Raw genomic sequence first — 20,766 nt, 5'->3', positions numbered from 1 at the left:
GATTGACTTTGTCTTTTTCTGTTTTTTTCTTTTTTCCTTTTTTTTTTGAAAGCTACGGAAAAAACTAGGTCTACGCATAGCTCTAAAAAGAAGTGTGCCTCCTGTAGGGACATTTTAGGGGAATCTTGGACCAAAGTGTTGTTCCCACGGGTCCATCTCCCCAGGATACAACCCCACCTCTAGCACAGAGTTCTGCTCCAGTCCAACCTGCTAGTACAGGGGGGACAGAGGTTGCAGGCCCTTCAGGGACAGGTAGGGAACTTCCAGATAGTTCCTCTTCCGATTCCCAGGAGGGCTCCGAGGGGGAGGACCAGGACGGGTCCAGGAAAGCCTCCAGACATAAGTTATCCCTTATGAGGTAGGGACCTCTTAAAGGCAATTTATGCAACCCTCAGTATCCAGACGGATAAAAAGCCCCTAACCCTGCATGACCAAATGTATTCAGGTTTAGGGGAGCCAAAAAGAAGGGTGTTTCCAGTACACAAAGTTTTAATGGAAACAGTTTAAAAAGGGGATCCGGGAAAACCCTTTTTATCTAGATCCCTCAAAAGAAGGTTCCCATTTTCAGAGGACCCGGCATGCCTTTGGAATAAAAGTCCCAAATTGGATGCCGCGTTCTCCCAGGTCTCCAGACACACAGATTTGGCGTTTGAAGACATGGGGGCCTTGGCAGATGTCATGGACAAAGGGATTGACTCTCTGCTTAAAAAGACGTGGGACTCGGCTATCGGCAATTTAAAGCCTGAAATGGCAGTTACAGTTGTGGCTCGCAGTTTAGAGCACTGGCTCTCACAGATCCAACAACATATTGAAACCATTCTGTCATCCTTCCCTACTATGCTGCGAGGGATCACTTACATAGCTGATGCCTCTGCTGAGTCCGTCCGCATGTCGGGCAGAACGGCGGCTCTAGCCAATTCGGCCAGAAGGGCCCTCTGGTTAAAAACATGGCCAGGGGATAATGCCTCCAAGATAAAGCTATGTGGGATACCCCGGACGGGGGACCTCCTGTTTGGCCCAGGGCTAGAGACGGTTCTAGACCGGACAGCGGACAGGAAAAAGTCCTTTCCTCTCAAACGGAAAACCCCCGTACCAACAAAAAAGAGGTTTCCTCCGCAGGGGCGTAGGGAAACCTCTAAACCAGAGGGGAAAAAAGAGAACCTGGCCCCAAAAAGGCAGGGGCAGAGGAGGGGCGATTTTTCGCCCTCCTATCCAGCCCCGTAAAACCCAGTGACTTTCCAGCTACAGGGGGAGGAAGACTGGGGGCCTTTCTTCCACAGTGGGAGACAATATCCCCCAATCAATTTATTTTAGGGGTAGTAAGAAGGGGGTACCTCCTTGGAATGCCTAAGACCACCCCCTCAAAGGCTCCTTGTCACGCATCTACCCAGGTGCATGGTAAAGGCCGAGGCCTTGCTAGAAGCTCTGAGGGAATTGGAGAATCAGGATGTTATTCTCAGGGTCCCAAAAGCAGAGGGAAGGGGTTTTTTTTCTCACATCTTCATAGTGAAAAAACCCTCGGAAGTTCAGGTTGTTTCTGAACTTAAAGCCCCTGAACGCTTCAGTGACATACAAAAGATCCCGCATGGAATCGATCTTTTCAGTTAAGGCGCTTCTGCCCCACAACTGTTTCATGGTATCCCTGGACCTAAGGGACGCGTATTTACACATCCCTATAGCGGAAGCCTCGCAGAGGTTTCTACGCCTTGCCATAGATCTGGGCGGAGAAACAATACACTTTCAGTTTCAGGCCCTGCCATTTCGGGCTATCCTCTGCACCCCGCATATTTACCAAAGTCCTGGCAGAAGCCATGGCCTTTCTTCGGCTCCAGGGGATATGTATAATTGCCTACCTGGATGACCTGCTTTTATTTTGCAGCATCCCCAACACAGTTGGTCAGGGATCTCGATCTAACCAAAGGGGTCCTTACAGACCTGGGGTGGCTTCTGAACTTGGAAAAGTCCAGCCTGATCCCCTCACAACAGATCTCCTACCTAGGTTTCCTGTTGGACTCAACACTGTTGAGAGTTTTTTCTACCAAGAGAAAAGGTACAAAAACTGGACAGTGCGGTGGCCTCTCTTCAGAGCAACCAGCTGGTTTCCATAAGGGTTCTGATGTCAGTACTGGATCTCCTTACATCCACCCTTCCAGCAGTGCAGTGGGCAGGGCCACACTTTCGTCCCCTACAGTCCTTCATCCTAGGGGTGTGGGACCACAGTCAGGAGGCCCTAGACACCTTAGTTCATATTCCACACCAGGTAAGGAGATCCCCCCCCGGTGGTGGAGGAAAGTGACAAATCTGTCGCAAGGTCGTCTGTGGCTCATCCCGATTTCTCGGATAGTAACCACAGACGCAAGTGGAAAAGGTTGGGGGGCACATTTGGGTTCCCTTCTAGCCCAGGGCACCTGGGGGGACGGCGAGTTGACTCGATCGTCCAACTAGAAAGAATTAAGGGCAGTGGGACTAGCCCTCAAATTCTTCAAAAAAGAGCTCCGGGGTCACCACATTCAGGTGCGGTCGGACAACTCTTCCGTAGTGGCCTATTTGAACAAACGGTGGCACGAGAAGCGGAACCCTGTTGTCTTTAGCGACAGAGATCCTGTCCTGGGCCGAAACCTACCCCCTTTCGCTCTCAGCAGTTTTTCTGAGGGGAGAGAAAAACGTGGTAGCAGACTTTTCTCAGCCGAAAAAGGCAGAGGGAGGACGATTGGGTTCTCAACCAGGAGGTCTTCAATCTCATAATAAGGAGATGGGGGTCTCCGGAGGTGGACCTGTTCGCGTCCAGAAACAATGCAAAAACCCCCTGTTTTTTCTCCCTAAAAAGGGGAGAAGGAGCCTTAGGGGTGGACGTTTTGAGCCAGAATTGGCACTTCAGAACTTGCTATGCCTTCCCACCTCCAGCGTTGTTGCCAGCAGTTCTGAGAAAGTTTCAGATGGAAAGCACATCTCTGATTCTGGTGGCTCCACATTGGCCCAAGAGAGCATGGTTCTCAATGCTAAAGCAGTTGGCGGTAGAACCTCCCTTACTCTTGCCCCCTCATGGACGATCTTCTCTCTCAGGGGCCAGTCCTCTGCCCACAGGTACGCCAGTGGAAGTTAGCGGCCTGGCTACTGAGGAGAGTTTATTAAAATCTAAGGGATTTTCACAGAAACTAGTTTCTACCCTCCTGGACAGTAGAAAAAAGGAAACTCGCCAGATCTATGAAAAGGTCTGCTTACGTTTCAACAAGTGGTGCGCAGAGAACTCTTTCCCAGTACGGAGCTCCTCCGCGGTGTGGGAATTTTTACAATGGGGGGCAGATAAGGGCTTATCCATTAGTACCCTTAGGGGTCAAGTATCAGCCCTCAGTGTTTATTTAGAGGATCATTTGGCTGCCAACCCATGGGTAGTCAGGTCCTTTAGGGCCCTGTCCAGACAGAGACCGGTCCAGGGCCTGTCCTTTCCCAGATGGGATTGATCTTTAGTTTTGCAGAGCTTAACTGGACCCCCCTTTGAGCCTTTAAAGGAGTGTCTTCTGAGAGAGCTTACTCTGAAGACAGTGTTTCTGGTAGCAGTGACAACTGCTAGGAGGGTCAGTGAGATGGAGGCCTTATCAGTCAGGGCTCCCTTTGGCGTTATTTTTCCGGATCGGATAGTTTTAAAGACCGATCCAGCCTTTTTGCCGAAAGTGGTATCCAGCTTTCATAGAAGCCAGGAAATTGTTTTGCCCTCTTTTTGTCCCAATCCCTCCGGTGAGAAGGAACTAAAATTCCATTATTGGGTGTTAGGAGATGTATCCTACACTATCTGGAACTGACCAAGTCATTTAGAAGGTCAGATTCCTTATTTATTTTGTTGTCCGGGGCCAGGGAAGGTTGTAAGGCGTCCCGGCGCACTATTGCTAGGTGGCTCAGAGTAGCCATCGAGCAGGCTTATTTAGTTGCAGGGAAAGAAATCCCAGTGGGTATTAAAGCACACTCCACTAGAGCTATGGCAGCCTCCCAGGCAGAAAGAGCGGGAGCAACGCCAGAGCAGATTTGCAGAGCAGCAACATGGTCCAGCTATTCCACTTTTGTAAAGCACTACAGAGTGGATCTGGTGTCGGCAGGTGAGCAGACCTTTGGGCGAAAGGTTTTGCAAGCTGTAGTCCCACCCTAACTGTTAAGTGCTCGCTTATCCTCTCATAGTGGCTGTCCTGAAAGACGATTAGGGAAAATTAGAGTTACGCTTACCGGTAACGTCTTTTCCAGTAGTCTTTCAGGACAGCCCTAGTTCCCACCCGAAAATTGGGGGGTGTCTTACAAAAGACCAGAGCGCAGCAAGATAATGGTATTTGATAAATATGTTATTAATGTGTTCTTGTGTCTCCCCAGCTGGCCGGAGGTATTCTCGATATAAACTGAGGTCCGGCAGGGGAAGTAAGAATTTATGGGCTGGCGCAGTGTTTCCAGAGGAAGAGGAGGAGTCTATCTCTCATAGTGGCTGTCCTGAAAGACTACTGGAAAAGACGTTACCGGTAAGCGTAACTCTAATTTTTTTAACCTTTTCAAACACTGTGGCCACAGTTGGTGTTGAGCCTGAGTCACTTTTTGAAAGTGGTGCTGTTTTCTTGTAATCTGAATGCTGAACTGGATGACGTGTTTTCAGGTGGTGTATCAAACCTGTTGTTGAAAAATTCTTTGGCACTGTTGAGCAAAGAATACAGATTGAAAATTTGGGGCCTTTATCAGAAATAATATCATAGAATGATTTATAGTGGGAGTAAAATCTAAGGGGGGGGGGGGGACAAAATCAATTTAAAAGCTAAACCCCAGGAGGCAGCTTTAAAAAATAAAATAAAAAACTAACCAATCCTCCTTCTTTTTTTTTTTTTTTTTTTTTATGATGCTGCTCTTGGCATGCAAGGTAGTTATGTCTGCACTACAGTACATCTGACTTGTACCAAAAAATATATAATTGTACTGAATAAATTTTGATTTGAAATGGAATGGATTGCAATGTGCTTGCAAATTGCAATTGCATGCTTTTTTATTTTTTTGAGCTATTCTGTCGTATACTTCATGCTCCTTATTGTCATTGAATACAATTTGTCTCAGCGTAGTATTATAAGTCATACAGTTATACGACACTCACATGACAGCAAGCATACGCAATAAATATAATTATTAATATATTATATATGAAATATAATATATTATATATTGCATACTGTCATGTTTAAAAAATGAATGCGCATGCTGTCATGTCAGTACTGTATAACTTATACTACGCTGTCAAAGTGACACATTCAATAATAGCAAGAATTTTATACTGTATACTACAGAATAGCTAAAAAAAAAAAATAGCTTGCAATTTGCAATCCATTCCATGTCAAATCATATTTAATCAATCAGTTCAATTATATAATTTGTTTTTGCTGCAAGTCAGATCAGATGTACTGCATTGTACTGCAGTGGAGACACAGTCATTTCAAATAGTACTAGTACTATAATAAAATAATCAAGAAATAAAATTACTAGTTTTTCTGTCAGTTTAACCACTTGCCGACCGCCGCACGACGATATACGTCGACAGAATGGCACGGGCAGGCATATGGGCGTATATATACGTCCCTGCCTTCCCGCGGGTGGGGGGCCCGATCGGGCCCCCCCCGGTGCCAGCGGCGGTCGGTATCCTTACAGGAGCGATCCGGGATGAGGGGGCGGCCATTCGTTCATGGCCACCCCCTCGTGATCGCTCCTGATGAATGGAAGTGAGGCGTGACATCACTTCCTCTCCTGTAATGTAAACACAGGCAGAGGAAGTGATGTAATCTCTCCTCCGTGTCAGTATTTTTCGTTCCGGCACCGAGGAGAGGGGATCGGTGAGTTGCACCAACACGACACTACACAGTAGAACATGCCAGGCACACTCACACCCCCCCCTTCACCCCCCGATCACCCCCCCAATTACCCCTGCCCCCCCAGTCACAGTGACACCAATTGCATTTATTTTTAATTTTTTTTTGCATTGGTGTCATTTGTGACTGTAATAACGGTTAGGGCAGTTAGGGTTAGCCCCCTTTAGTTCTAAGGTACCCCCCTAACCCCCCCAATAAAGGTTTAACCCCGTGATCACCCCCCGTCGCCAGTGTCACTAAGGCTGGGTTCACATTGCAGCGGTTTATGAGAACGGATGTGATTCGCACCGCACTGCAGTGCAAATCACATCCGATCTCTGTGCGATTCGAGTTCAGCCATACAGATAGTATGGCTGAATTTGCGTCGCACCCGCCGCAAATTCGCACGGGACCCTTTTTTTGGTCCGCAGCAGAATCGGATCACATGGGTGTTCACGCCATGCGATCCGAGTTTGCAGATCGCACTGCGATATGCGAACTGATCTGGGGGTGTCATTAACATTTCACTGACACTCCCAGCAGTTCGCATAGGGCAGTGTGAACTGCCGCCGGGAGGCATGCGATGCGGGAACCCGCCGCGGATTCGTGGCGTTCCTGCATCACTCCAGTGTGAACCCAGCCTAATAAGCGATCATTTTTCTGATCGCTGTATTAGTGTCACAGGTGACGCTAGTTAGGCAGGTAGGTATTTAGGTTCGCCGCAGCTTTTTATAGCGCCAGGGACCCCCATATACTACCGCATAAAGCCCCCTGATTGCCCCCTAGTTAACCCTTTCACCAGTGATCACCATATAACTGTTACAGGTGACGCTGGTTGGTTAGTTATTTTTTTATAGTTTCAGGGCACCCGCCATGTATTACCTAATAAAGGTTTAACCCCCTGATCACCCGGCGGGTGTCATTTGTGACTGTAATAACTGTTAGGGCAGTTAGGGTTAGCCCCCTTTAGTTCTAAGGTACCCCCCTAACCCCCCCAATAAAGGTTTAACCCCGTGATCACCCCCCGTCGCCAGTGTCACTAAGGCTGGGTTCACATTGCAGCGGTTTATGAGAACGGATGTGATTCGCACCGCACTGCAGTGCAAATCACATCCGATCTCTGTGCGATTCGAGTTCAGCCATACAGATAGTATGGCTGAATTCGCGTCGCACCCACCGCACCCGCCGCAAACTCGCACGGACCCTTTTTTTGGTCCGCAGCAGAATCGGATCGCATGAGTGTTCACACCATGCGATCCGAGTTTGCAGATCGCACTGCGATATGCGAACTGATCTGGGGGTGTCATTAACATTTCACTTACACTCCCAGCAGTTCGCATAGGGCAGTGTGAACTGCCGCCGGGAGGCATGCGATGCGGGAACCCGCCGCGGATTCGTGGCATTCCCGCATCGCTCCAGTGTGAACCCAGCCTAATAAGCGATCGTTTTTCTGATCGCTGTATTAGTGTCACAGGTGACGCTAGTTAGGCAGGTAGGTATTTAGGTTCGCCGCAGCTTTTTATAGCGCCAGGGACCCCCATATACTACCGCATAAAGCCCCCTGATTGCCCCCTAGTTAACCCTTTCACCAGTGATCACCATATAACTGTTACAGGTGACGCTGGTTGGTTAGTTATTTTTTTATAGTTTCAGGGCACCCGCCATTTATTACCTAATAAAGGTTTAACCCCCTGATCACCCGGCGGGTGATATAAGTTTGAGGGTCAGATAAGGTCTGCGTCACCCCAGGCAGCGTCAGGTTAGTGCCAGTACCGCTAACACCCACGCGCAAAGCATACACCTCCCTTAGTAATATAGTATCTGATCAGATCTATATTAGCGTCGCCAGCAGTTTAGGTTTCCCAAAACGCATTGTTAGCGGGATCAGCCCAGATACCTGCTAGCACCTGCGTTTAGCCCCTCCGCCAAGCCCAGACCAGCCCACTCAAGTGCAGTATCGATCGATCACTGTCACTTACAAAACACAACACGCATAACTGCAGCGTTCGCAGAGTCAGGCCTGATCCCTGCGATCGCTAACAGTTTTTCTTGTAGCGTTTTGATACAGTCGCTGACAGCCTAGGTGCTTTTTTACCTGTGAGTCTCACTAGTGTACCCCTAAATTTAGGGGTGTCTACTTTCCAAAATGGGGTCATTTGGGGGGGGGTTTGTGCCATCTTGGCATTTTATGGCCTTCAAAACTGTAATAGGTAGTGAGGAGTGAAGTAAAAAATTTACGCCCTTAGAAAACCTGAAGGCGGTTCTTGGCTTTTGGGGCCCCGTACGCGGCTAGGCTCCCAAAAAATCCCACACATTTGGTATCCCCGTACTCAGGAGAAGCAGCAGAATTTATTTTGGGGTGTCATTTCACATATGCCCATAGCATGTGTAAGCAATATATCATTTAGTGACAACTTTGTGAAAAAAAAATAAAAAAAAAAAAAAGTTTGTAATTTTTACCGCAACTTTTGCCAAATATAGAATATTCCATGGACTCAACATGCCTCTCAGCAAATAGCTTGGGGTGTCTACTTTCTAAAATGGGGTCATTTGTGGGGGTTTTGTGCCATCTTGGCATTTTATGGCCTTCAAAACTGTAATAGGTAGTGAGGAGTGAAGTCAAATATTTACGCCCTTAGAAAACCTGAAGGCGGTTCTTGGCTTTCGGGGCCCCGTACGCGGCTAGGCTCCCAAAAAATCCCACACATGTGGTATCCCCGTACTCAGGAGAAGCAGCAGAATTTATTTTGGGGTGTCATTTCACATATGCCCATGGCATGTGTGAGCAATATATCATTTAGTGACAACTTTGTGAAAAAAAAAAAAAAAAAATTAAAGTTTGTAATATTCCCACAACTTGTGGCAAAATATAAAATATTCCATGGACTCAACATGCCTCTCAGCAAATAGCTTGGGGTGTCTACTTTCTAAAATGGGGTCATTTGTGGGGGTTTTGTGCCATCTTGGCATTTTATGGCCTTCAAAACTGTAATAGGTAGTGAGAAGTGAAATCAAAAATTTACGCCCTTAGAAAGCCTGAAGGCGGTGCTTGGATTTCGGGGCCCCGTACGCGGCTAGGCTCCCAAAAAGTCGACCACATGTGGTATCCCCGTACTCAGGAGAAGCAGCAGAATTTATTTTGGGGTGTCATTTCACATATGCCCATAGCATGTGTGAGCAATATATCATTTAGTGACAACTTTGTGTAAAAAAAAAAATATATTATTTTTTGTCATTATTCAATCGCTTGAGGCAAAAAAATAAAATATTCAATGGGCTCAACATGCCTCTTATCAATTTCCTTAGGGAGTCTACTTTCCAAAATGGGGTCATTTGGGGGGGTTTTGTACTGCCCTGCCATTTTAGCACCTCAAGAAATGAGATAGGCAGTCGTAAACTAAAAGCTGCGTAAATTCCAGAAAACGTACCTTAGTTTGTAGATGTGACAACTTTTGCGCAAACCAATAAATATACAGTTATTGACTTTTTTTTTACCAAAGACATGTGGCTGAATACATTTTGGCCTAAATGTATGACTAAAATTGAGTTTATTGGATTTTTCTAATAACAAAAATTAGAAAATATCATTTTTTTTCAAAATTTGCGGTCTTTTTACGTTTATATCGCAAAAAATAAAAATCGCAGAGGCAATCAAATACCATCAAAAGAAAGCTCTATTTGTGGGAAGAAAAGGACGCAAATTTAGTTTGGGTACAACATTGCATGACCGCGCAATTACCAGTTAAAGCAGCGCAGTGCCAAATTGTAAAAAGACCTCTGGTCATTGACCAGCAAAATGGTCCGGTCTGAAAGTGGTTAAGAAGGCAAAAGCAGCAATGCTCACCAGCGAATAGTAATGGTAGCCATCCAGGAGTGACCGTGCCAACTCTTGTACTTGAGTATGCTATATGAAGCTGTCTCTCGCTTCCCAGTACCGTCTCTCGCTTCCCAGTACCGTCTCTCGCTTCCCAGTACCGTCTCTCGGGTCCCAGCAGTGTTGTGTCTCGCAGGTCCCAGCAGTGTCTGACAAGCATGAGGGGCATCCGTAGGGAAGGTGCCAGCGTCTCAGCAGGGAACGTGCTTACGAGTGCGGCATCTTAACTGCAAGGAACGCGCACGGTGCTCACATAATGAGTGACATCACCTGCTGGTTCTGCCACCTCTACTGCGCATGCCCGATTTTCGCCTCCAGTAGCGGCGAGAATTCTCTTTCTGCTTTTTGCCGAAAGGGCCATTTTCGGCCTATATGTTTCAGTGGCCGAAACTTCGGTGCATCCCTACTAAAAAGGTGGTGCTGGGATCAGTGGCCACAGGGGTGAAGTTACATGCTGTTTCACTACATCTGAGCTACACTTCAGGAACTGCGACTTCCTACCTGTAATGGGCTGTTGCTGATCTGACAAGGAGTCTGTCAGAGCCTTCCAGAGATTCAGGAGAAGCTGACAAGTATGTGCAGAAGGAAAGTGAAGAGGAGACTGTATATGGATGTGTATAGGAAGTTGTCCCTGAAGTTTGAAGCCAAGTGGGCATCCCATCACCTCCCATCCTATCCAAGTTGTTAACCCCCTCATAAATAAAAAAACAAAAAACAAAAACAAAGCTACAGACTGTTTTTCTGACTCTGCATGCCTGTGAAGATTTGGTGTGCCTGGCTGTGCAGAAGTGGGGGGATCCTGTTCATCTACAGTTCCTACATGGGGTGTGCTACATTATAGTACAGATTCTATAAATGGAGGGGGCAGAGGGGCAGAAAGGGTGGCATAATCTGCAAACTTGATGAATGGCATAGTGACATAGGTCTCTTGGCCCTATAAACCCCCCCCTCCTTCCCCCTGAACCAGAAGAACTGCTGCAGGGTTGGGGGGTTTTGAGGACAGAAGATTTCAACTAAAGCAGGAGCCAGCAGCAGATTTTTATTTATTTTTTGCCATGAGAATGCAGCTGACATTAATCGTGTTGATCTGGTGTATTGCATCCAGTGGTAGATATTAGGCAACGTGTATTGGATGGATGGCATTTGGTCTGTTATTGAGCAAATCGAAGAAGTGGGGGCCTCAGTTAATGTAACATAAAATATGGTTATGGTGGGAGAAGGAAAATCAATTGGAGGGTCCATGGATAATAGTCTGGTTTGATGCCGGTAAGTATTGAATGAACGATTCATAAACATTAAAAATTTGTGGACCTGTGTTTTCTTGTCTGGAGAGGCCTCCACCCATTTTATTTGGAAAAGATAAGACAATGAAACGGTTAGGGTATCGGGATAAATACATTTGTTCAGAATAGCATTTCCTACAACAAGAGATATGATAGTGAAGAGTTGTTTGCAGCCTCTAGAGATTTTGACTCCCAGAATGTCAATCGGCCAAATGCGGTCGGAAAGTCCGATCGGATTATGTTGTCGGAAAATCTGATCGCGTGTGGGCTCTATCGGACTTTTTCCGTCGGAAAAAGTTTGAGAGCTGGATCTAAAATTTTGCGACAACAAAATCCGATCTGACTTTTTCCGATCGTGTGTAGAGAATTCCGACTCACAAAGTGCCATGCATGCTCAGAAAAAATTTGGAGACAAAATCTATTGGCTACTAGCCTCTAAGTAGTATTCCCGTCGTACGTTTTGTATGTCACCTCATTCCAAACGATCGGATTTTCCGACAACTTTGTGTGACCGTGTGTATGCAACAAAAGTGTCGGAAAAAATCAGACGGATTTTGTGATCGGAATGTCCGACTATGTGTATGGGGCATAAAAAGTGCTCATTCTGGGGTTAAGGGCAAGTAGTTTACCAAGTGTGTGGTACTATTGTGGTCCAAAATCATAAAAATTTTGGGCATGACCATAGATCAATGAGTATCTGAGTGTCCACGTTTTGGGCAGTTAGAAGAAGGGCTTAGACCCATGAGATAAGATTGTTGTGTAGACATATATGAGTATCATTTCATGGTACATTGTGGCTTTGATCCCTCTCCAAGATGAGAATAATAATTTTAAAAGAATGTCCATCTGAAGCTGGAGGAAAGTCTTGGTCCATCTATTAAGCCCAGTCGTTATGGATGTATAGTCCAGTGGTTGTCAGAAGAAGTTATGTAGAGTTGATACCATGTTTGTATCTGGATTGGAATAATTTAGGAGTGTGCAGTGAGTTTTTAGTCTTTCTGAGATGGAGATAATATAAGATTTTATTTTTAGAAAATGGAATGGGTTGCTGCATAAATATTTCTCCAACGTTACATTATAAGAGAGTGGTTGTTTGGCTTTAGTATCTACTAGGAATTTTACATAGTGAAGGCCTTCATGGTGTCATTGTTTGAAAGCGGTTACTTCTGTAGATTCCAGAAGGTCTGATTTTTTTCCACAAGGGAAGGAAAAGGGATGTGTTCAACAGATTGTTGGGATTTTTAGGTACAGATAATCCAAGGTTGGAAATTTTTATTTTACATCAAATAAAGGAGTATAGATTGCTCCAAGTGGGTTTATGACAAGTGCCTTTAATTTGTTTAATTAGTTCGGTACAGTGCCTTTAATTTGTTGAAGTTGATGATATAACTGGAGACCAGGCTAAATATTTTAATAAGAGATAGTATACTGGGAAGGGAAGTTTTGAGATGAGAGATATCTAAAAGCTATTTTTTTTTTCATTTGTGACAAAATTTAGAGGTTTTCCATGTTCATGCAGAAAGCAAAAAAACTTTCAAAATTGTATTTGTCTTTCTACAACTCCTTCAACACAAACATGACACAAATATTTGGGATCTAGCTTCCTTCTAAAGACAGGTTGTGGCACCTGTGGAGGGCCATTTGTTGGATATTGAGATCCAGTTTGTTTTTACATGCAGGAAGCGCCTGTGGAAAGCCATTCAGCTTTAGTGGTGGTAGAAATATGCTGGGTAGATATACATACTGTATGTCAGTTTTGTATACATTTTAACAAATTAAACCAGCTTTTGCTTTTGATTTCAAAAACACAAAGCATATCAAGGTAATCCACCACACCATCCTTGATAAAGGTTGGTTGATAAAGTTGGATATATAATGTTGTCTGGATCTATTAATTCCTTTTTGAAATTGATAAAAATGTCTGTACGTTTGTGACCAACATTACAGCTATTCAGCTTATCAGTTGAAACTGCTTATCAGCGGAGTTCTGTGAAGAGCAAACGTTTAAATAGGCAGCAAGCTGACAATTAATATTCTTCTTTTAGGCAGAATGTGAAAAGTCCCTAGAACAGTGGCCAGGCTATGTGCATTCAACTACTATTTAGATGTTATTAACCAACAGTGAAAACAAGCCCTCACTGGCCTCTATAGCTGTAGGCACAGTGGAGCACTTTTTCACAAATGTTGTAAGTGATCTAGGGAAGTTATTCAAGTCTGATTTCTGCATTTTTTTTTTCCCATAGAGGCACTTGTTCAGTGTAGCCTGGGACACCAGAACTATACCTTGCTTTACTTTACTAAATAAACTAAGTGCCCTATTCTATTGGGAGTGTTGGACTCCATAATTGTAGGCATAATTGGCACGATGGTGCCCATTGGAGTATATAAAAGCTTTGCTAGTTGGATGCTATTTTTGTAGTGTAGCGCCCCCCTGGGTCTACTGGGAGCAAGGTACCCCCAGAGACAAGGGGCAAGCTTACATTCAACCCAGTGCTGAGTCCATGGCTATAATGGGCAGTTAGAACAGAATTTGGGCACCAGTCACTATATATATATATATATATATATATATATATATAAATATATTTGTAATGCTTTAGGAATTTGAAAGAAGTAGTAGGAGAGAGGGTTAGGGGAGGTTTCAGATACCAATTGCAGATCACTTGCAGACCTTGACTACTTGGATAGGCCTATCATGCAGACCTAGCAGCTGGTAGAACTCCTGGACAAGCCTCTCTCACAGACTTAGCAGCCAGGAGCTAGTTACCACGGTTTAGATTGTAGAATAGGATTCAGCTTCACAGTGTCAGAACCTTTAATCTATCCAGCAATACTGTAAGAGTAGTTTAAGCGAGCTTTTGAGGTAACGGTGAGCCCAAATAAAACCAGCAGCTCCTTCAGGGGTTAGTGCTATACTAGAATGGAGGAACTGTGGCTGACATATGCCTTCATTCCATTTACTTCTACACCCTCTCCTGATTATACAAAGTTGAAGAGAAGGATGTTTGAGGGAAATCCTGCCTCCATTCATCACAGATTTTGGTGAAATGGCTTGTAGGTTCTGAATTATAGTATCCTCACTGATTTGAGACAAGCGAAGCTGGGACAAATCTGAGACATCCTTAGGTGGAGATGCAGTATTTGACATTTCAAAACAGGCTCATAAAAGTAGTGCCTACACTGGCTGCAGAAATAAAAGAGGCATCAAATTGATTGTAAGCCCTCACCTTGAAAAACAACTCATACAGTTTAAAATAGAAAATAATAAATATACATATTCTATAATAAAAAAAAACACATTATAAATACCTTGTTTCCCTTTCTTTCTTTTATTTTTATTTTTATAAGTGATCACGTTCCCCCTGGTCCCCCTGGTCCCAGCTGCATAAGAACTGGGAGAGGGGAAAGAGCAGAACATTGCATTTCCCAGTGAATGGATGTGCAAGGGGGCGTGACAGGAGTCTCAGAAAAAGTCTGATCACTGGAGGAGAGTGCAGGATAGCTAGATGACCGTGTTGTGCTTTCATGCTCAGTGTGGTCAGTTTTTAATAGAAAAGCAGAGGGACTGGCAGAATCAACAGGAATTGCACACAAAGGAAGAAATGCAAAGAGAACAGGATAATTTTTTCACATAAATGCGTGGTACGGCAGGCTCATATCAGGTATATGAAATGTTGGGTTTATATACTCTTTAAATAGAAATGAATGGAAGAGATTTAGACTGTGCTTGGTGAAATATCAATAAAGATTTTCAAATACTTTTTTTCAGACTGGAATACATATTTAACTTAATATTTATTTGGCACTATCACAACATGAGGCCAGTGTGAGGCAGTTTCTAACCATATCTCTTTTTGTGTTCTACCTTCCTGATTCATCTTTGTCTCTTCTTAAACCATTGCATGTCATTTTGCTGTGTGAAAGATAAGAGCGGTCACTGAATACATTTTGTTCTTCTTTGACCAACAAACTGATAGCTGTGAGAGTGTTTGGCAAACTACGGTAGCCTACTATACACACATCCTTGCAAGGAGATAAAATAGCACAGAGCATATTTAGAAAGTTATGCAATCAAATTGATAAGAGTCAAGTACATCTTCAGTATTATTCATCAGCTGTGTAGTGTTACCATTCTCCAGTAAGAAATTTAGGTTATGGTATATTGTGAGCACAGCCAATGTTGGAATTTTGCAATGGTCATTTACATGTTCTCAATGTAAGGCCCTGTTATGCTTGAATTCTTTTGCACATTGCCACATTTAGCAGCCTTCAAATTACCATCTTGACCTTATGCTATACAACATATTTGCTTCCCTGCACCTATTGCTGCCTAATAATTCCTATGGTTGGATTCAGGTATGGGTGCACTCAATGGCACCAAATAACCCATATAGTTTGGATTCAGGTATGGATAAACTCAATGCCACCAAATAACACCTATGGTTGGATTTAGGTATGCGTGCATTCAATGACCCCAAATAACTCTGACGGTTGGGTTCAGGTATGGGTGCCTTCAATTCCACCATATAACCCCCACAGTTGTATTCAGGTATGGGTGCACTCAATGGCACCAAATAACCCATATAGTTTGGATTCAGGTATGGATAAACTCAATGCCACCAAATAACACCTATGGTTGGATTTAGGTATGCGTGCATTCAATGACCCCAAATAACTCTGATGGTTGGGTTCAGGTATGGGTGCCTTCAATTCCACCATATAACCCCCACAGTTGTATTCAGGTATGGGTGCACTCAATGCCACCAAATGCCTTCCACGGTTGGATTCAGGTATGGTTGCACTCAATGCCACCATATAACTCTTGCGTTTGATTCAGGTATGGAAATGCTTGGACTCCACTTAAAAATGCCAAACTGTGGCAGTGTCATAAATGGTGATAATTCTTGTTTTACAGTCCATCTAAAAGTAAAATATAATGTCTGTGCAAATGCTCAGAAGGGGTTTCCAGTTATAGCAACTTTCTGCTTCTGAACATTTCAGTTTTACTAGGACCAAAGGACTGCTACATGGCATGACTTTCATTGAGCTCTGTATGTATAGGGCGAGGACTTAAGATTGCTATAAATTCTAGTTTACCAGAACTGTTTCTTTGCCATGCAATCCTTGTTAAAACATTATTCTAACTAAAACTAATTTTATAACTTTGGGCAGTTTCTGTTAACTCCTGCTATCATGTCTTCTAACTCCTACATACATTAGGTATAAGAAGTACGGCATGAGGTGTGGACAGTGTTGGAATATACCAAAGAAAGATGGCAAGTCATGCTCCAGATACTGTGGATGTGGAGGGGTGTTCAGGGCTCTAATATGAGAATCTGGAAGCTGGTGATATATGAATTCAGGTGACTGTTTTCCTTGTATATCTGAGACCATGTGAATTTTTATTTTATCATCAGTATTTACTTGCATAATGGATACAGTGCTATTATAGTTTATAGAGCTGTGTCCTTCCCTGGAGGAGCTTACAGTCTAATCATTCTACCACAGTCAGAAGCAGTGAAGCAGTTTCTAGGTCTTAAAAATTGAAAAAAATGGAAATGGTTAGTATCCAGGGTCTGTGTTCACAGGGTACCTAAGTAACTGGCATTAAAACCATTCACAAAAGAGGTCTAATAAGAGCATATATCTGTATGCTTCCACCTAGCCGGTCGATAAAACTGGGGCATGTTGCCAATGTTATACTGTATATGGAAAAGAAGGTAAGGCTGGTGTTTTTTTCCAGAAACGGTGGCATCCTTAGCTGCGTTTGGACAAAAAAATTTTTGTCCAAATACATCACATAGGGATGTTGACACTTTCCTTTTTAAAAATGATTATTACCCTCAATTACTTAAATGTAGCCTTAACTGTATATATTTAGAGCTGGGCAGAAAACATCCTCTAAATTGCCTGCTAAGACATGAAGTAGATTGGCTCTCAAAGTCGTGGCAGTCAAGTAAAAGCTTGAGGATGCACAGTGTCTGGTGGGTGCCTTTGAAAATCGGCAACAACTTTCTGCTCTTCCCCTTGCAAGTGCAAAATGGTGGTGTTGGTGGTAATGGGGAGTCATTAATACAACTGAACTGGGTAGGGGGCTTCCTACACAAACAATAGTGTTTTATGGTGAGGTGGGTGTCAGGCCTATTAGGACTTTAACAACAGTTAAAGCGGAAGTAAATCCATCTATTTAACAGTTTAAAAAAACAGTTACATTGTTTGTGCTTTTAACTAAACTGATAAACCATCCAATGGTTGGTGTCATAACTGATCATATGTAAAGCATCATGGCAGTTGAAGATTAAAGAGAGGCCAAGATGGCAGCTTCCTTAGCTGAAAACAATAAGAGGGTTTACTTTCACTTTAACCATGAGGATTTCTGTTGATTCCTTTATTGCCTTTTCTAGCTAATGTTGGGCCACATTTAAATGCTTTAAAGATCTGTCTCTGTTAATCGCAGGCACCAATCTCATTCAGACTTTCAGAAACTGTCAGTCTGGCACCTTAAACTGGACTTGTGCCCAGACTACAAACCTTAAACTATTTATATATTCTTAACAAGCAGAAGCAATTAAGCCATGCTTGACCTCACTAGTTGCCTAAACTATTAATTCAAAAATCACAATGAAAAAGAGTTTAAAGCCAGGGTTTAGGCCCCTTCCACATGAGGCAGGCTCCGCTAGGAGTTTGCTTGCACAGCAGGGAAACTTTCTACTGATGCAGAGCAGACAGAGACACAGCCCGCTCTCCTCTGAGTTGTTGGATGTAAATAGACCATTTGTCCGTTTACACCTGACTGCCATCTGACCTGAACCACTAGACCAAAGGAGAATGGATTGGATGTGGATGGGACTAAACAGACACGTGTCTGTTTACACCCGCTGCTCCATAGAGGAGAATGGAGGGTCTGATTGGGTCTGCCTGAAAAACTGGCATTCGGACCAGATCGCATCAGATTGCTTATGTGAAAGGGGCCTTAATTAGAAACACCTGCTGTGTATTTACATGAGAGGGCTGAGAGATCTGTTCTCATCCAAAAAAAAGAAAAAAATTCCTGTGTTGTGATTTTGAAAATTAGCTGGAGGTCAGTGTTCACTTATCAGAGGGAACAGGACTGATTGAAAGCACAAACCACAGACATCAGATAATTTGGCTGGATTGGGTCATCTCATGCCAATCGGTGCCTAAATTATTATAAATATTATTATTGTATAGGATTTTTAAAGCGCCAGCAGTTTGCACAGCACTATGCAAAATAAAGGTTGACAGTACTTTTACAATCCAACCCAAGACATGACTGTTAAGACACACATTTACAATCTAAAAAAAAGGGAAATACCTGAATCTAAATCTAACAATCCCCTGCATGTCCCATTCATGATATTTGTGATCTGCGTTATTTAACTTGAATAATGCTGAAAGCAAAAAATAGATTTATAGACTGATTGATTTATATAGGGTTTATCATAGTTGGTTTCAACCTACCTTATGACATTAATAATTGTTTGGCAAAAGATATTTACATAATGTTCATTTTTTTTTAAATTTTTTATCTTTATGGCTTGTCTCTGAAGATTCTCACTTATCCATAGTCATGGTATAGCTCGTAGTAGTTTGTCAAATTCAATTGGACATGCTCTGTAATGTGTAAGATATCTTGACAACAATTCACACCTTCATCCATGTAAATTGAAAGATTACTACCTGTCCCATCCTTCGTTGCACCATGTGGATTGGACTACATAATTAGAACAAACTTTCATACCTCCCATCCTGTTTTTGGAGAACCAACATCTGCCTTGACACATGTTATGGTGACTGGGTCAAAGAGTTATCTGTGTGGATATAAATGTTGGAGTATGTTGCAGATGCTAATTAGAGTTGGCTTGGATAAGCTGCAAAACCTCTTCAACATAACAGAACAAGTCCAGGTGAATGTGACTATTACCAGCGATCTTCACAATTTGTCCACAGGGCCAGATTTCCATCACTGCAGCATGTGAATGCAAAACTGCTCCATTAGTATCAACTCTAATGCACAAACTTCAATACTTTTTGCTTGTTTCACTGGTTTTATCCTGGCCAAGAACAATATAACCAGGTGACCAAGCTTATATGAAATTTTTTTTAAGTGGAGCTCCACCCAAAAGAGGAAGCTCTGCTTGTTTGCACCCTTCCCCTCTCCACTGCCACATATTGGCACTTTTTTTAGAGGGGGGAGGTGCCTGGTTTTGACAGGTACCCACTCCCACGTCTGGCTCAGATCACCCCAGCGAACTGAGACAGAAATTCGGCCCCTCCTCCTTCCCCTGCAGTCACAGGTCCCAGAAGACCACAGGACCATTCACAAGGTGCAGTGCGACCCATGCACAATAGGGAAACCGGCTGTAAAGCTGCAAGTCAAAATAGCCAATTCTTTGAGATCTCCAATCCCGTCCCTTCCGTAAGCCATCAGTAATTGGAGATTTCAACGACTTGCTTTTTTGACACAATATCGACAACCATGTACACAATATTGTGAGTAGACATTGTTAGTCTGCTCTGATACAAACCAACAAAATGGCCTCCTCCGAGGCGGCGACAACTTTTTCCTCCTTGCCTGCTGTTCTGTCAAAAAAGCGAAATCTTTGTGTACTGGAGTATACACTGTTGCTGGTGTTGTGCTAAAAAAAACAAATAATCGAAAATCTCCAATTACTGATGGTTTACACTTACAGCAACCGGAAGTGACATGATTGGAGATCTGGATGAAATTAAAGAACATAGGCACCTGCACCTGAAGCCGAATGAAGAAGGCTCAGGTGAGGACATGTCTGGATCCAGGGGCAGATAAGTGTCCTTATGCTAAAAGTCAGCAGCTGCAGTATTTGTAGCTGCTGACTATCCATTTTTTTTTTTGGGAGGGAGCCTGGAGCTACACTATAAACCATTTAGGTTAAAATAGGACAAAAATATGTATGTCTGACAACCATGCAGGGAAGAGCTGCCTTTCTGTCTTTACTGCCCATGTGTAATGGCCTACTTTTCCCAATGGTAAACCCAGCCATGCTTATACCATAAAATGACAATATGAACTTGAGTTAAAATACTTTTACAGTGCATATTTCACCTCATATATTTTTTTTGTTTTTCAGGAATTGAAGAAAAAGGTTCAAAGGCCAAAAACAAAAGGCAATGTTCTTCACAAGCTCATTATTATAACCGTTTACAAAAAAATAGCATTCATAACATATTTTTTTCAAAGCAATAAAGTTAATTTATATTGTTATATACTACATGGTTATTTAATTTGAATTCAATGTATGAGACTATAATCAAGGCAAGTGCATGAACTAGAATATTGACCTTTTTAACAAGACATGCACATTTTACAACCTGGCTGTTCCTTTTTTGTAGTCGGTCTTGTTTTATATAGTAGTGACTTGTTTTTTGTAGTAGGACTTGTTTTTTGTAGGACTTTTGTAGTAGGCCTGTTTGGACACAAATATAATGGATTGTTTAAAAGGATAGTTCACCTTTATCACAAAACTTCCTATGCAGATAAGGGACATCTGTAGATAAAAACAAACTGTGCAGCTCTGACTAAAGATGAATAATACCCTTGCTATATTTGTAGGCCATTTACAAACCTTATGAAGCCTGACTGGAATACTGTTCACCTTCACCATCACAGGAGTGAGCTCTCAAATGTGGAGCTCGGAGCTATAGCATCAGGGGAGAGAGAGTATGTGAGGGGGGGTTTGAATCAGAG

General features: G+C 43.2%; 1 protein-coding gene across 1 annotated transcript in view; it reads left to right on the top strand.

The window, feature by feature from the left end:
• The window catches only part of ZGLP1 (zinc finger GATA like protein 1), a 37,350-nt gene extending 20,974 nt beyond the window's left edge, over window positions 1–16,376 (top strand). Inside the window, exon 4 of the mRNA XM_077473415.1 lies at window positions 16,239–16,376. Within this exon, the coding sequence (XP_077329541.1) occupies window positions 16,239–16,350 (112 nt within the window). The 3' untranslated portion in view covers window positions 16,351–16,376. The remainder of the gene's footprint in view (window positions 1–16,238) is intronic.
• Window positions 16,377–20,766: the final 4,390 nt, after the last annotated feature.

The sequence above is a fragment of the Lithobates pipiens genome, unplaced genomic scaffold (assembly GCF_037356315.1).
Source record: "Lithobates pipiens isolate NorthernLeopardFrog02 unplaced genomic scaffold, aLitPip1_a1.2 Scaffold_8, whole genome shotgun sequence".
Lineage (NCBI taxonomy): Eukaryota > Metazoa > Chordata > Amphibia > Anura > Ranidae > Lithobates > Lithobates pipiens.
The sequence above is the reverse complement of the archived record's forward strand: the minus strand, read 5'-3'. Positions and strand labels throughout refer to the sequence as shown.